This window comes from Muscardinus avellanarius (genome assembly GCF_963383645.1).
Source record: "Muscardinus avellanarius genome assembly, chromosome: 10".
Taxonomy (NCBI): Eukaryota; Metazoa; Chordata; class Mammalia; order Rodentia; family Gliridae; genus Muscardinus; species Muscardinus avellanarius.
The window spans coordinates 59,551,432-59,568,420 of NC_137796.1; the positions used below are offsets into that span (position 1 = coordinate 59,551,432).

The window sequence follows — 16,989 nt, forward strand, 5'->3', positions numbered from 1 at the left end:
CGGCTTCTTCACTCTAGATGCCCCCCCACGTCGCCCCGCGCCTTCCCCTCCCTCTTGCAGCCCCTGCTAGCCGGCTCCCACCTCCTCCAACCCTCCCAGTCCCGCTCGCCGCGGCTCCTCCCTGCCCCGCCGTCCAGGGTGCACCCATGCCTCTCCGCTCCCCCAGATGTGCACCCTGCCCGCCCCCCCCACTCACCTACCCAACCCGGAGCGGCGTCCACCTCCCACAATGCCTCGCGCCGAAGCCCGGCTCGGCCTTTGCTCCCGGGATGCCCCGCGCGGCTTTCGGCCTCTCTTCCCGCCGCGCCTCGCGCTGCAGCGTCCGCCAAACCTTCCCCTTTCCCCACCAGTCACTCTTGGGACCCGCAGCCATACCCGCTCGTCCAGGGCGAGGGCAGGCTCCGGGCCGCTTCCCAGCATGCCGTGCGGGAGGGCCTGCCCCACTTCACCCCCTTTCCAGGCTGTCCGGGAAACTACAACTCCCGGCGTCCCGCGGGCGGCGGCGGCGGCGCGCGCAGCCCAGGCCCCGCCCCCAGCTGGCCCCGCCCTCCCCCTCCCGCCGCGGTCTGCGCGCGAATTCCGTGGCGCGAACTTGGGACTGCCGGGTGCGCCGCGGCCAGCAGCGGGCGAGCTCTGCGTCCGAGGCGGCCGCGCGACGGGTCGGCGCGAGGCAGGTAGGGCCGCAGATGCAGGGCCGGGGCTGGCGGGCGTGCAGCGCGCTCCGGGCCCGTGGCTTCGCCGCGGCGGGGTGGCGGCGGAGGAGCGGGCACGGGGACGCCGAGGCGGCCGAACGCGGTGGCGAGGGGAGCGCGCGAGCGGAGAGAGGAGCCAGGCGGAAGCTAGGCCAGGGCCGCAGCCGCTGGGACGAGACCGGGTCAAAGGAGAGGCCTGGAGGGGCGAGGCCACTCCGAGGGGGCGGGGCCCGAGCGGCCTGGGGGCGGGGTCTGGGGAAGGGCGGGGGGCGGGGCTGCTGGCCGTCCTGGGGCCAGGGACGATGTTAATTTAGGGCCCGGCGTTAGTATTGGACGCCAGCTGTCAGGGGTGGGCCCAGCAGGAGGAAGGAGGGGCCGCGGGGAGTTTAATAGTATGCCTGGTAAGTGGCGGGCACCTGGGTAAGGTTCAGCTACTCTGGAAGACCCGGGCAAAGGCCTGGGAGCCAGTGAAGCCACAGAGGAGGTTTGAGAGCTTAGGGGATAGGGCTCATTGTTGTCCAGTATTAGGGGCAGAGGAGCTCGCAGAGGGGAAAGGAGGAAGTCTGACGGGTCAGCGATAGGACATTTGTCAAGAAGAATGGCATTGAAGCCAGGAGTGGTGGCGCACACCTGTAATCCTAGTATTCAGGAAGCTGAGACAGGAAGATTGCAGCTTGGAGACCAGCCTCAGCAATCAAGTGAGACTCAGTAAACTTGCAAGGCCCTGCTTCAAAATACAAAATAAGAAGGGCTGGGTATGTAGCTTGCAGGTAGAATGCCTCTGGGTTCAATCTCCAGTACTAAAGGAAAAAGTTGTTTGGAGAGGAGACTGGGCATCTGAAAACCAAGGGGGGGGGTTCCTTGCGGGGAAACTGGAAAATGGGAGTAGGGACATCCGTGCTTGGTCTTTATCCCCATTTCTGCCTATTTTTTTTTTTTTTTTTGTTTGAGTCCCAGCTTTTGTATATCAAGTAGCTAAGAAGGAGGCATGAGGGAAAGTGAGGAAGGTCGAGTCTAAGTAAGACCTTCCTTCTGTACTCTGACTTTTGTCTTAGGCTCTCCTTTAAGCCCACCAGGCCCACAGCTTTCCCTGTCCACTCCCAGAGGTCTGGATCTGTGGACCTGGGAGTGCAGGGGGAGGTTTTTTTTTTTTTTTTTTTTTTTTTCAATTAGTGGAACTAGGGATTGAACCTAGGGGCATTCTAGACCTAAGGTACACTCCCAGCCCTGTTTTATTTATTTTTTTTGTATGTATGTATGTATGTATGTATGTACGTTATTTATTTGCAGTACTGGGCATTGAACCCAGGAACTTTCTACCTTGAGCTACCCCTACCCCCCAGCCCTATTTTCTATTCTTTTATTTTGAAACATAGTCTCACTGAGTTGCAAAGGGCCTCACTAAGTAGCTGTGGCTGTCTGCAAACTGCCAGTCTCCTGTCTCAGCCTCCCAAATGCTGGGATTACAAGCATAGGCCAACACGCCCAGCTCTTATTCTTTATTTTGAAACAGGGTCTCACTGAGTTTCAGAGGACCTCCCTAAGTGGCTGAGGCTGGCCGCGAACCTGGATTCTCCTGTCTCAGCCTCCCAAGTACTGGTATTAACAAGTGTGCGCCACCATGCCTAGCTTGGCTTTGTTTTGAAATAGGGTCTCACTAAGTTGCAGGGTCTCAGTAAGTTGCAGATGGGTCTCGCTCCACTCACAGAGCTCTGGTTCTGTAGGCCTGGGAGTACAGGGGGAGTTTTTTTTTTTTTTTTCAGTTGGTGAAACTGGGGATTGAACCCAGGGGCATTCTACTCCTGCCCTATACCCTCAGCCCTGTTTTATTTTTTTGTTTTGAAACAGGGTCTAAGTTGCTGAGGCTGGCTTTGAACCTGTGATCCTCCTGTCTCAGCCTCCCAAGTACTGTGATTACAGGTATGTGCCACCATGCCCAGCTTGGGAGTTTAATTCTTGAAGAGGAGATGCATGTTTCCGATTGTAGTTTTGTTTTTCTTTATTTTTCCCTTGAGGAAGAGCTTTCTGTGTTTTGGTCTCTGCGCAACTAGTTACCTCACTAAGTTTTTGAATTTCTCTTTCAGCTAACAGGAGAGAGAGGAAAAAATAATTTTGCCGCCATCATGCAGCGAAGTATCATGTAAGGACCCTGCTGTACTCTCCTGGGCCCTCTGTTTCTTGCTCCAGAAAGTCTGCTTTTTCATACAAAAACTCAAGTTAAACATTAAATTGGAATTTTCAGGAGTTAAGTATTTTGGGAGTGGAGTATAGTGATGGATATTGTATTTATTTATTTACTTATTTATTTTTTGTGGTACTGGGTAAGGAACTCAGGGGCATTCTACCTCCGAGCTACAGCCCCAGTCCTATTTTTTATTCCTTATTTTGAAACAGGGTCTCACTGAGTTGCATAGGGCCTCACTAAGTAGCTGAGGCTGCCTGTGAACCTGTCTCAGCCTTCCAAATGCTGAGATTACAAGCCGTGCTGGCTTGGATAGTGTATTTAGTTGTGGGGCCTGGAGGGGAGAAACCCTAAGCCAGTGGTTCTCAAGTTATAAAGGGCCTCATTAAGTAGCTGTGGCTGTACATGAACCACGATCCTCCTGTCTTAGCCTCCCAAATGCTGGGATTGCATGCGTGCGCCACCACACCCGGCTCTTATTTTCCTTTTTTTTTTTTTTTGTTGGTGGTAGGGTTCATGGAAACCCTACTACCTCCGGGCGACACTCCCAGACACCTATTTTTTATATTTTTATTTGGAAACAGGGTCTCTTAAGCCAGCAGGCTGGCTTCGAACCTGCAGGATCCTCCTGTCTCCGCCTCCCAAGCGTGGGGATTACAAGTGTGCGCCACCACACCCGGCTTGTTTTCCATTTTGAAACAGGGTCTTGTTAAGTTTCTGAGGCTGGTCTCAAACCTGTAATCCTTTTTTCTCTGCCTCCCAAGTACTTGGGGTATGGGTGTATGCCTCCAGAGTGGTTCCCCCCACTTTCTTAAGGTTAAACAAGTTAGATGAATGGGAAAGAGTGTTGGAAGCTGCAGGGTAAAATGGGTAGCTGGGGTATGGATGCTCTTATCATTTCCCCTTCTCCCTCTTATGCTCCTCCAGGTCATTTTTCCACCCCACAAAAGAGGGCAAAGCAAAGAAGTCAGAGAAGGAGACAAGCAACAGCAACAGAGAGACGGCGCCTCTTCCTAAGTATGGCAGGGGACATAACGGGACATGGGATGCGCCTTTATCAACCAGAATTCTTCTCGTTACAAGCGTTACAACCCCAATTTAATATATGTCAGGGCCCAAAAGGAGTTTTTTTTTTTTTCTAATTCAGCTGGAAGTCAGAAAGTCAGGTTCAGCTTCAGGCTGGCTCCAGGGCCTCAGAGTTGTCTTTAGGACTCTATTTCTACATGTCTTGGCTTCGTTCTACATTAGACTTTTCTCCATGAGGCAGAGAAGCTGGCCACTGGCCACATCTCAACAGCATACATTCTCAGGGAAACCTTGCCTGGGTCACATGATCACCCCTGGTCCAGCTTGCCAGAGCTTGGACTGAGTCACGTTTACTTCACACACCTCATTTGGGACCCTGGGCAAGTAACCTTACTCCAGGGCTCCAGTTTTCTTGTGTGCAAGATGATCTCTCGTTTGCGCCGGACTGTGGTGGATATGTAGGGCAGCCTGGGAAGGAAAGGAAGGGAATGGGGTGGAGTGGAGTGTTGGTGGTGGTGCTCCACGCCTCCTCCTGTGATACCGTTTCTTGTTTTCCAGAGCCGCACTGAAGGAGCGGAACGGGGTGGTATCCGAGAGCGACTCTCCAGTGAAGAGGCGGGGGAGGAAGGCAGCCCAGGTGCTCAGCAGCGAAGGGGAGGAGGAAGATGAAGCCCTCACCCCACCCAGAGGCCAGGTAGGGCCCTGTCTACCTGCCTGTTTCACCAGAAGAAGCCCTAATCTCCATTTGTTGTGGGACCGAGTGCAGCAGCTGCTGAAGCGGCTTCTCAAAACAGTCCCTAGTGTGCCCAGGGCTTGGGCAGTGCAGCATTATGTCTTGGAGTGCAGAAGCCCTCAGGCATTGGCCAGGCAGGCTGGGAAATGTAGTCTTTCCATACCTGACCTAGCTGCAAGGGAGACTGGGAAATGTGGTCTTTAGTTGGGCCATAATATGCATAGCTAAGAATCTAGAATTCTCTGACTTTAAAAAACAGAATTGTTAATGGGGTCTGTGATGAGGAGAGTCTGGAACCATGAAACTGCCGGCAGGTGAGAGAGGACTTTTTGGGACCATGGGCCAGAAAGGAGGAGTAGGTGTAGTGAGTGGTTCTGAGTCCCCTCTATTCTCAAGTGTTTGGGAGCTGAGATCCCTAGGTGGTCCATTCTTCCTTCCCTCATTTTAGCACCGATCTTTCTGTTACCTTTTAGAAGCCTGTGCCTGACTCCTCACCAGTGTCTCCTTCCAGTCCTGCTTTATCTCCTGAGAACAACCCTTCCCTCTCCCGCTCCTCCCCCATGGACATCTCCCCATCAGGGATCCCGAAGCGCATCACAGGTAAGTCCACCTGGGCCCCTGTCCTTCTAGCTGCTGTCTCTCTCCCTGCTTGGGTCTGCACCAGGCAGCCTTCCTCACCATGGCCCCGACCTCTGTATTGTGGTCCAGAGCACCGCTCCACCATGCATGGGCTGTGTGGCCTTGGGCAAATGGACCACTTTGCTTTCTAAAAAGATAATCATAATTATAGTACCCACCACACAGAAATATCAGTAGCGGTAAAGGTGAATGGATCCAGAGTTCTTAGCTGTCGGCTATTGTGATGCTTGCATATGTTATGGCGGCTGCATAGGGCAGGGCATGTCCTGAGCCCGCTAGGGTGGATTCATGGAAACTTCTGGAAGAAAAGTGAGCCAAGCTGAGCCCTGTAGGGCAAAAAAGAGTGGGTTGGGAAGGAGGAGGGAAGCGAGTTCTAGGCTGGGAAGAGAGTGAGTTGGGAAGGCCTTCGGGGCTGCTTAGGGTTTGAAGTGCAGGATTGAGGACTGAGCAGGTCCTGGAGAGCTAGCTGAGGAATGGCGCCATGTCCTGAGCGGAAGGGCAGGGCAAAAGATCCGTCCTGATACAGGGAGCGGGAGCCCGTGTTGTACAGTGCGGGCTGCTGAGCCCTGGCGATGTGACGGAGGAACTGAGCTTTTAATGTCGCATCATTGTAAGTAGGTTTATGTTTGGGAGCCGCTATAACTTGAGCATCCCTGCTCCAAAGTTCAAAATCTGAGATGCTCTAGAATTAAAAACTTTGAGTATCACTTATGCTTCAGTGATAAAGTCAGTGCACATATTCAGAAGCCCCAAATTCCAAAATTCGAAATGCCTCTGCTCCCAAGCATTTTGGATAAGGGATGTTCAACCCGTCTGGATTCAGTTAGGGAAGACGTGCCAATATTTAATGAACAATTTAGATATGTGAATATCCTTTTTTTCAACTGTAAATCTGAAGAAATATAACTCAGATCAAGTTTTTTTGTATGTATGTGGTACTGGGGATGGTACCCAGGGACATTCTACCTCCGAGCTACACCTCCGGTCCTATTTTTTAATTAATTACTTAATTAATTTAGTGGTACTGGGGGTGGAACCCAGAGGCTTTCTACCTCTGGGCTATACTCCCAGACCTATTTTATATTTTACTTGGAAGCAGGTTCTCACTAAGTTGCTGAGAGCCTAAGTAGCTGAGGCTGGCTTTGAACCTGCGTGATCCTCCTGTCTCAGCCTCCCAAGCGCGGGGATTACAAGCGTGCGCCACCACGCCCGGCTTATATTCTTTTTATTTTTTGAAACGGTCTCACTGAGTTGCAAAGGGCCTCGCTAAGTAGCTGAGGCTGTCTCTGAACCATGATCCTCCTGTCTCAGCTTCCCAAATGCTGGGATTACAAGCGTGTGCTCAGATTAAGTATTTCTGATGGAAACTTTGTGCCCAAGTTGAGATGTGCAGTTAGTACATCAAGATTTGAAGATTTAGCATTAAGAAAGATTGTTGAAACTGGATGTGGGGGCACACGCCAGTAATTTCAATGCTTGGGAGACTGAGACAGGAGGATCGCAGGTTTGAGACTAGTGTGTGGTTAGTGAGGTCCTCCCTGTTTCAAAATAAATAAAAATGGCTCGGTGGGGGTATAGCTCTGTGGTTGGGTACCTCTGGGCTCAATCCCTAGTACCCCCCCATGCAAAAAATGCTGATAATATTGAAAACATATTGAGATCATATTTTGAGTATATTGAGTTTAGTAGAATATATAACTAAAACTAAGTGTATCTGACCTCCCACCTCCCTTTTTCAATGCGGCTGCTGTAAGGTTTCAGATCATTTATGTGACTTGCTGACCGTGTCCACTGGGCAGTGCTAGTAATGAGGGCCACTCTGGGAACTCTGAAGGCAGCCGTCCAGAGGAGGCGCTGGCTGAACTGCATCTTAGAAGATGGGAGAGGGGCCAGGTGTGGTGGCACACGCTTGTAATCCCAGTACTTTGGGAGGCTGAGACCATAGGATCTGGGTTCGCGGACAGCCTCAGGTACTTAGTGAGGCCATTTGCAACTCAGTGAGACCCTATTTCAAAATAAAGAATAATAATAATAATAATAAAAAGATGGGAGAAAGTTGGCTGTGCTGAGGCAAGCCAACAGGACCCGCACGTGCTGAGGCACCAGGTGTCACACAGTTTGATGTGTTTGGGAACACCGCCAGTTCTGCTGTAAGAGAAAGTAGTGTGGGAAGAAGAGTCAGATGATTAGTTAGATTCAGTGGGATGGGGAGGAGATCAGTGACCTGGAGAAAGTGGAGACTGGAGTTGTGGAAGGGCATTGAGCACAGAGAGACAGTGCTAGCCATGGCTGATGGAAGATCCCTGTGGGACCTTGGGGGCTGGATGACCAGGGAGGAGGTGGTACAGCAGTGTAGATGTGCGAGAATGATGCCTCTTAGTGAGTTCTCTGTCACTTGTTAGGTCTGTTCGGGGTCCTGCACAAGCAGACTCTGAAGTTCTGAGAAAGGATTCAGGTGCAGGTTGTTTCCTTGGGGGTGGTGGGGACCACGGGTGGCCATTCGGGGATGGGCAGGCAGTCCTCCAGTGTGTGTTGTTAGGTCGGCTCCTGGGTGGGCAGCTGGAGCTGGGGATGCCCTGGAGAGCCACATAGGCATAGGCACGCTCCTCTTGGCCTTGGTTGCCCAGCCGGGCTCGAGGGGGCCAGGTGTTTATTTACCAGCCTCTATTGGTCGCTGAAGTGGGCCAATCCTAGGCCATTTGCAGGCTTCTAAGGTCCCAGAAAAGCTGTCTGGAACATGTTGTAAGATCCCAGGGATGCGGGTAGGGAGCCGAGAGCACCTGCAGGAGGCAGGCACTCTGCTGAATACCATCTTTGTGTACTTGTGGGGATTACTTCTAGATGCAGGAGAGGGAGGCACACAGGGCATTGACCTGCTCAGGGTCACATAGCTGGGGGCAGCAGGACTTGACGGATGAGGCCTGCTCTGGGGCAGTGGCTGTGGGCGGGTGCGGGAGGGAGGGGTGCCCCCCCCTCCTCAGAGGCCCGGCAGTGGAGTCTGGCCTCTTGGGAGGGAGCAGACAGGCTGGCGGGGCAGCCACACCGAGCCCTTTGCCTTTCCAGCTCGGAAGCAGCTCCCCAAGCGGACAATTCAGGACGTCCTGGGAAAGCAGAGCGAGGACAAGGACAGAGAAGCCAAGAGGAGGAAGGAGGAAGGTAAGGTACTGGAGGAGAGGACAGTGTGTGTGCGTGCGTGCGTGCATGGTGCTGTGGAGTCTGCAGGGGCCGGGAAGGAAGGGCCTGTGGGAGCCCCGCTGGTCTGATGCCTGGAGTACATTTGCTTGGCCTTCTTAATGCAGTATTAGCTCACGTGTAACTTCCCATTGTTATCTTCTGTTTTTGCAGCACTTTTATAGGAAATGTTTTCTTTTTCTTTTTTTTCTTTTTGTGGTACTGGGGTTCCTGGAAACCCTTCTACCTCTGGGCTACACTTCCAGACCTATTTTATATATATTTTTGGAAGTAGGGTCTCTTAAGCCAGCAAGGCTGGCTTCGAACCAGCACAGTCCTCCTGTCTCTGTCTCCCCAGCGCGGGGATTACAAGCGTGCGCCACCACGCCCGGCGAAATGTTTTCTTTAATGGTTTCTTTTTTCTGTATATATTTTTTGGTAAAGTAGAGGTTTCCAGACTTTCTTGGTTCTCAGTGCTGGTGGTGTCTTGGTTACTTTTTCACAGTGCCCCTAGACCAATACTTCAGCAATTCCCCTTTTTAAGTAGCTGTGTGTAAACAACTATGAAGTACTACAGTTACACTAAGAAGAAAAATACTTATATTTTACTCGTGACTAATGGGGTGTATCTCAAATGAGAATACAGTAAAAAGCCGTCCCCTTCATTTTGTGTTCCATGTTGATCTTTGTCCAATACTTGTTTTTTTGTTTCTTTTTTTTTTTTCAGTGACAAGAGATTTAATTCAGGGGCATTCTACTTTCAGGTTACGCCCTCAGCCCTGTTTTTTAATTTCTTATTTTGAAACAGGGTCTCGCTAAGTTGCTGACAGCTTGTCTAAATTGCTGAGGCTTCTTTGAGCATGTGATCCTCCTGGCTCAGCCTCCCAAGTACTGAGATTACAGGCGTGTGCTACCGTGCCTGGCTTGATACTTGGTTTTTTATAACAGCAACCAGCAACAACCCAGCTTTGCAGAGATAGAGTGTCATTGTGAGGAATATGATCCAATACAGTTGTCTGAGGGCATAGGTTCCTGAACCCCCCAACCCCTTGGATACCCAAATATTTGGTGGCTCAAGCCCCTTACATAGGTACAGCATTTGCATATAACCTTTGCCCATCCTCCCGTAAGAGGTAAAAGCTATGCAAATAGTTGTTGTATTGTTGTTTAAGGAATGAGGGCGCCTGCATGAGTTTGGCACAGATGTAGAGCTTTTGATATTTTCCACTCATGGTTGGTCAGATCTGCAGATGTGGAACCCACAGATACGGGGGCCACCACGCTTTGATGAGTACAGAAAAGAGCACACGGGCAAAAGGTCTCCAGAGCAGAACACCTCAGGGGGCAAAGTGGTCTTTTGCTGTCTCCCATCAGAAGCAGAGACCCCAAGAGAAAGCTCCACAGAGGCGGAAGTGGCAAAAGCGAATGAAGAGGAGGAGGAGGGGGAGCACCCTGCGACGTCCTCTGACCCCCCGAGGCCCAGTGAGTTTCAGATCCTCTTCCTCTCTGCGGCCCCATCACCCTGATACTGGGGTTAGAGTCTTTGGAGGATGGTTAATTTACATTAACCAGCTGTAGATTCTCCAGCTTGTTCAAGTGCATGATCCGGGAGAATCACGTGTTTTGCTGTTATTCTTGGGCTTTTTAATTGCTATTTCTTCCCATGCGTGTGGAAAAAGAAGAGCCACTCCTCCTTCAAGTATTTATAGCTTTTAGAAGCCTGAAGTGCCCATTAAGTGGTGTTAACTGGGCAGTAGTTCGTCAGGTTGGACATCCAAGCTGAGTTGCGGGACTTTCAGGGTTGGAAACGTCACTCACACGGGCTGTGTCCTCGAGATCCCTGTGTCAGTCAGCACTTGTAGGGACATGTCAGGGCTGCGTGGGTTTCATCTGCTTTCTGTAACTGCAGAAGTGGGAACATTTTCTCCTAATCCTGTTGAGATTTCTTTTTACCATTATCCGTAAGTTTCCCATTTCAAGCCAAGTGGTGGCATTCTGGTAGTTATCACTGATGAATAAATACCAGGGCGCAGAGGCTCAAAGCTGGGGCTATAGAAAGCAAAGGGCAGAGTGAGCTAGATTTTCCACCTATGAGGCAGAATGACCCTGGAGTTAGGGAACAAAGAATCTTGAGGTGGAAACAGTTGGCGTCGACGTCTGCCCCCTCTCTCTCTCTAGAAGAGGAGACCCCGACAGAAGAGGAGACCCCGACAGAGACACACAGTGTTTCAGCACCAGAGGCTGTCGTGAAGCAGGAACCGCAGGAACAGGAGCAGAGCAAGCCTGCCCCCAAAGGGCCCAGGACGCTCAGCAGTTTCTTCAGTGAGCGGCTCTTCCCCTCCGTCTCCGTCTCCGGGGCTGTGCAGGCGGAAGGCGCTGGGTCTTTCTCTAGAGAGTGTATCAGGGTAGGGGGGAGAGCTTTCGAGAAAAAGACCCCCGTTTCCTGGCTTTGTTCCCAGCGCCCCGGAAGCCTGTAGCCAAAGGAGAAGTGAAGGAGGAGGAGTCAGGTGCGACGGCGAAGGAGGAGGCCAGGGGGTGAGTCAGCCCCACAGCTCAGAAATGGGTCCTGAGTGTGGTCCCTTCTCTCCTTCCACAGCCCTGTCCAGCTCAGCCTCCTCCTTTCACGTGACTCGACATGGACACTTTTTCTGGAAAGGGCTAGAAAGCAAATATTTTAGGCTTTGCTGGTTACATTTTCTTGAACCCAGCTATTCTACCTCTGAGCTAGGCCTCAACTGTTTTTTAATTTCTTATTTTGAAACAGAGTCTCCCTAGGTTGCCAAGAGTCTCGCTAAGTTGCTGAGGCTGGACGCAAACCTGTGATCTTCCTGTCTCAGAATCCCAAGTACTGGGGTTGCAGGTGTGTGCCATCATGCCTGGTGCAAAGCTGAGACTCTTGAAGCTCTGAGGACAAATAAAAACAGCTCAGCAGTGGAGTTTGCCATCCTCACCCCCCTCTTCCCTGGCCACTGGCCTCCAATCTGTCGGTCTGTCATCCTCAGCCTGACCCCATAGTGTGCCGGGCATTTTTGTGATGCCTGTAGTTAACCCTACTTCAAAAGACTCTCCAATGTCCCATTGTCCACTGGCCCTGCCCGTCTCTCCACCCTTGTTTAGGTATTGCTCCTCTCTTCCTGTTTCTATGAATTTGCTGTGTTTGGGTGTGCTTTGCAAGTGGCAGGCGTGTCTGCTCCCTGGCCAGCCCATGGGGACGGACCAAGTAATTTGTCTCGCCCCGTCCCAGCCCTCCTAGGGCCCACAGAGTATCTGGGTTGTGGAAGACACACTGTGCTTCATTGCTTCATTGTAATCATTTGATTCTTTGAAGAGAAGCTGTCTGGCCCTAGCTGCATGCTACCTCGTAGGTACACAAAGCAGGCTTCGTGGAGGATTTGTTGAGTGAACCATCAGGTGGATGGGTGGACAGACAAGCTTCTTGTCTGTAACAAGAGCAGACTTTGTCCTTGCCCTGCTGAGATCCTGTCTGTGGTTCTCAGCACCGAGCACAAAGGCTGGGCTCCTTGAGGGCCTGCCCACTGCACACCCCAACCTGCTGGTGTCGCTTGACTCTCAGCACACCATTTCCTGCCGTCGCTTCCTGCTTACGAGCACTATCCCCAGTCCACTCTGTGCAGCACTGTTCCCTCGGGCTCCTCCAGGAACCCTTCCAGGGTTCACCCCCAGTGACCTACTTCCTCCACGAACCCACCCTCCAGTTCCCACTGCGGCCCAGTAGCACATCAGCCGTGAACTTCACCCACCGATGAGGTCAGAGCGAGAGCCCCCTGTGTCCCCAGGCATTGCCGTACTGGGAGCACACGAGCCTTTGGGGGACAGTCCAGAGCTGAACCACAATAGGACACTGCTGCAGATGAGCAACGCTTATTGATGTCCATGTGGCCAGTGCTGCAGCCATGGCTAGAGCAGGGGAGACCATGGGAGAAGCAGGAGAGAAGAGCAAGGCCCTGCAGTCTTGTGAGAGCACAGCTATGCGTATTTAAGGGGCAGTGAGAGGCCCATGTGAGGGCAGTGAGAGGCTGGAGGAGCGTGAAGCACCGAGGGAAGTAGAAGCAGATGAAGTCCGAGAGTGATGGGACCCAGGATCACAGCCCTTGGGTCTGAGCACTGCCCGGCACCCACTCGTTGGAGGAATGACTTCTCTGACCTGGAGGTTTACCCAGTTCAATCTCCCTTTTGCCTCCACAGACCCCTGGACCCGACAAGCTACAATCCTGCCAAGAACAACTACCATCCTGTCGAAGATGCCTGCTGGAAACTGGACCAGAAGTGAGGTTCCTGCCTGCCCAGGGCCCAGTGCTGCGGCACACTCTGCCCAGGGCCTCAGAGGGCCTGGCACATCTCCTCCTCCTGTGTTTTGGGGACATAGCAGCAGAGACAGGGACAGAGAGAAAGCCCCAGGCAGCAGGCAGGGGTGCTTTCACGCGTGTGGGTATTGGCGAGGTGTGCGGGCATTCAGAGGGCTCTTACCTCCCTTCCTTCCTCAGGGTCCCTTATCTGGCTGTGGCCCGGACATTTGAGAAGATCGAGGAGGTGTCAGCTCGGTACGTGAGCAGACCTGGGCGGGTGTGTTGGGGCAGGTGCTCTTTGGCTGCGTCCTGGGCCTGGCTGTCCATGGCGGGCTGCCTCATGCCTCGGTGGTTTAAGTGGACCCCTGACATGTTTAAACTGCTCTCTGGAATTCCTTAGTTTCATCCATCACAGCTGTTTTTCAGTTCCCCTGTGTTGGCGGAGCCTGTTAAGCTGTCCCCCATGCTCTGTTGACATAAACCTGTCTCTTGGTGAGCGTTCAAGAATTTTCTGTGGGGCGTAATCCTCTTGGATTTGAGGCAGGTCACGGGCGTGAGGAGGGCCTTCGTGCCAGGCTGAGGTGCTTGCCGTCCAGCCCGTGGGCAGCAGGGTCCGGGTCCTGCCTGGGGGGACATGCAGTAGTCAGGCTCTGTTGCCTCCTGGCCGTGTGCCTTTGCGTGGGTGGTCTGACCTCTCTGAGCCTCAGCTGCTTTCTGAATCCAAGGGAGATTATACATCTCAACTTTGCTGTGGAGACTGAAATTAACAAGTAACACAGTGCAGGGTTTAGTTTCATGAGAAACTTAGAGATACCTACTTGAAGAGAATTGCAGGTGACTGTCCTGGCCCCGGAATCCAAAATTGGGTGGTTTTTTATCACATTTTAAAAAACTTCTTATTCGAAATAAATTTAGACTTACAGAAAACTTGCAGAAATGACAGAGTCCCTGTGTATCCTGGACCAGCTTCCCTTCATGTTAACGTCTCATCTCAGCTTAGGATGTTACCAAGACCAGGACATGCGCAACACTGTCACGTGACCCACAGCCTTCCTTCGTGTGTCTTGCTATCTTCCCATTTCTCTCCTCTCTTCTGGTCCAGTCATCCTGCCCCTCGGCTCCTCTGTCTCTGGCAGGTCTCCAGTCTGTCCTTCAGGACCATGGCATGTTTCAGAGCATCTGGTGACTTGTGAAATGTCTGTTTGTTTGCATTTGTGCCATGTTTCCTTGGCTTTGGTGCCGGCGACGGCATCTCCTGTGAGGACGGCGGAGGCGATGCCTTCTCACTGTCCTGCTGGGCTGTGTGACATCACCAGCTGCTCACTGGCCGCCTGGCTCCGGCGCTGCCCACCAGGCATCTCCACTGTACGGTTTTCCTCTCTCGCTGGCAGGCCTCCTGGGGGTTTACTGTTTCTCATTAACATTTTAGCATCTGGTTGGTGACTGAGGGCTGCTGAAACAAATTGCCACAGGCGTGGTGGCTTGAGACAGCAGAAGGTTACTCTCCCAAATGCAGGAGGCCGAACCCAGAATCAAGGCGTCAGCTGCGTTGGTTCCTTCTGGGGGCTCTGAGGACCTCCCCCGGCTCCTGGTGGCTGCAGGCATCCCTGTCATTTCTCACTTCTAGGCGCACAGCTCCTGTCATGGCCTCACCTACCTTCTCTGTGTCTTTTCTGTCCCTTCTATGGACTCTCATTCCTTTTGATGCCCACCCTGATCTCTTGTCAATTCTTGTCACATGTGCAAAGTCCCCATTCCCACCTGGGGTCTTGTCCCGAGGTGCTGAGTGGACGTGGGCCTGGGAGGGCGCTCTGCCTTCCGCTGCCCCATCCTGTGGTCCCCTTATCCACAGTTGCTGTTGTTTACCCAATGCTGCTTTTGTTTCCCATTCCATCTCCCTTTTGAAAGTTTGTTAGTTCATTGGACGTCTGCCTGAGGAGAACACAGCTTCCGTGTAGTTTGGCTGTGTTCTGGGTGCTGCGTGCTCAGTGGCCAGGAGCTCGGGCCCTTGTTTCCCACCTCAGCCTGCCGCGTACCGGCTCCGTGACCAGCGCCTCACCTAGCGATGCTCCCTGGTGTCAGCTGTTACTCTTCTGGGTACGATAGTGTCACTGTCGCGTGGAGTGATTGTCCACTGGTCGCCTGTGATTGTGCCGGTGGCTCCAGCCTGTGCCTCTGGGGCTGTCCTTGACTGCTGTCCTCCTCATTTCTTCTACTCTCCCACAGCAGTACCCTCCCCCAGCCCATGCACACCCTACTTTGACCTTGAAGAACTGGGGGTCACAACCCTGTCCCCTCCTCCAGGCTTCGGATGGTGGAGACGCTGAGCAACTTGCTGCGCTCCGTGGTGGCCCTGTCCCCTCCAGACCTCCTGCCGGTCCTCTACCTCAGCCTCAACCGCCTTGGGCCGCCCCAGCAGGGCCTGGAGCTTGGCATCGGTGATGGTGTCCTCCTCAAGGCAGTGGCCCAGGCCACAGGTGAGGGGCGCGGTGGAGGGACCAATAGAAGGCGAGTGTATGGGGGGGCATGGAGGTGAAAAGGATCCCAGAAGTGAGGGAGAGAGAGTCCAGGGTGGGGTGAGGGAGAGGAGGAGGCCGAGTGCCGAGCCCCTGATGGGGCAGATTTGCTGGAGCCTGGGGAAGAGTGTGCGGGCAGTGGTCCAGGGAAGGAGGTCCAGGCTCTGTTGTGGCAGGGGCTGTGGGAGAAGAGGAGAGGCTGGGAGAAGAAGCTCAAGGCCAAGATGCTGAGGCTGGGGGCCGGAGTTGAGGGTGGGCCTTCTGGAGGACTTGACCTAGGGGCTGATGGGGAAGAGCCATGAACTGGAGGCCTCTGGCCTCAGGCAGGGGAGGAGGGGCAGGCCGGTCAGGGGGTACTGGGGAGCCATGGAGGGATTGTGAGCGGGCAGGGCTGGGTCAGCTGCAGGAAACTCGGAGGCCAGCAAGGAGTCTGGACCAAGGTCTAGGGCTAGATAGGCTAGAGCTGCTGGGCACAGAGGGGAGGGTGGGATGGAGAGGAGGTGTGAGGGAGGGGGAGGCAGGGAGAGCAGCTGGGACCTTGCTGGTGACTGCTTGCCACAGAGCCATTTCCAGGACAGGCTAGGGAGGGCCAGCACAGGTGAGAAGCTCATGTTTCTCTGAGGTACCAGGCGTGAGCACCTAAGCCTGTGGCCCTGCAAGGCCATCTCAGGACTGGGGACAGTGGATCTGAAACCCCACAGGTGTGGGTCGAGGCTGAGGCTTGTGAACACTCAGTGTAGGATGAGTGACCACAGCGCTGGGGTTCTCACTTGCAGGGGAAGGGGCTCAGGAAGGATGGGGATGGGGAGGGACCCAGCATGGAAGGAAGGAGTTGGAGGGTTCCATGAGAAGACCAGGGACTGAGAAGGGCTGAGGGTTAGGAGAAGTTACTGGGCTGTGATGCCCTACGGGACCTGGTGCAGACCATGTCCATTAAGAACACTCAGCTACACTGGCTTGAAGAGAAGGGTTGATTTTCCTCACCAACAAAGTTGCCAGGGCTGGTGTCCCTGCCCCATGGTCCATCGGGCCTAGACCTCCTGTGCCAACATCCCAGCATGTTAGCGCTCTGCTCATGTCTCCTTGTGGCCGGGCTGGATGTTGTGAGTTGTTGGCTGTTCTAAAGAAGTCCGTCACCGTGGACAGTGGAGGTGCAGCCTGGTATGTGCTGGCCGTTCATGGTGATGTCACTCAGGCACGAGGTCTGGCTGTTTCAAGGAGTCTTCTCTGCAGTGGCTGAGCTCCAGTAGACTGCAGTGCACGCTGGCACATCGTCAAAAACTCTCCCGTGGGTTCCTTTCTGTGGTAGGGGCAGATTGTTCTCCAGAAACGGGATGTGTTCATAGGTCACATCGTCTGCATTCCGATGCAGAATAGGAAGGAGGCCCGGAAGAGCGTCTTTGGGGTACTGGGGTGGTGGTTCGGATTGGTTCTGATGGGTCAGACTTGCCAGGAAGACTCCTGTTCCCAGCTTCCTGCTCTTAGCTCAGGGTGCCTGTGGCCCCATTCTGGATAGTAAAATGAGGCCAAGGAGAATCCGTGTTTAAAGAGAGCAACAGCAAGCAAGGGGCTTACTGTCCACTGCTGGGGGATGCTAGTGCCAGCGGGGGAGGGGTCTCGGCCTCCGCTCTGTCTCCCCGCTGCCCTGGTGGGCTCAGCCCTGCCACAGCCCTAAGTCCCCTCTGCATCTAGTGGCCGTCTGGTTGTCTTTGAGATCAGGCGT

At 53.4% G+C, this 16,989-nt stretch overlaps 1 protein-coding gene across 1 annotated transcript in view; it reads left to right on the forward strand.

Annotated features, from left to right (window-relative positions):
* Positions 1 to 2,791: 2,791 nt before the first annotated feature.
* The window catches only part of LIG1 (DNA ligase 1), a gene marked incomplete at its 3' end in the record, with an annotated part of 31,199 nt that continues 17,001 nt past the window's right edge, over positions 2,792 to 16,989 (forward strand). Inside the window, exons 1-11 of the mRNA XM_080702468.1 lie at positions 2,792 to 2,832; positions 3,802 to 3,891; positions 4,459 to 4,594; positions 5,107 to 5,233; positions 8,336 to 8,428; positions 9,785 to 9,925; positions 10,640 to 10,765; positions 10,903 to 10,978; positions 12,650 to 12,730; positions 12,949 to 13,005; positions 15,055 to 15,227. Coding sequence (XP_080558594.1) covers positions 2,816 to 2,832; positions 3,802 to 3,891; positions 4,459 to 4,594; positions 5,107 to 5,233; positions 8,336 to 8,428; positions 9,785 to 9,925; positions 10,640 to 10,765; positions 10,903 to 10,978; positions 12,650 to 12,730; positions 12,949 to 13,005; positions 15,055 to 15,227 — 1,117 coding nt within the window. The 5' untranslated portion in view covers positions 2,792 to 2,815. The remainder of the gene's footprint in view (positions 2,833 to 3,801; positions 3,892 to 4,458; positions 4,595 to 5,106; positions 5,234 to 8,335; positions 8,429 to 9,784; positions 9,926 to 10,639; positions 10,766 to 10,902; positions 10,979 to 12,649; positions 12,731 to 12,948; positions 13,006 to 15,054; positions 15,228 to 16,989) is intronic.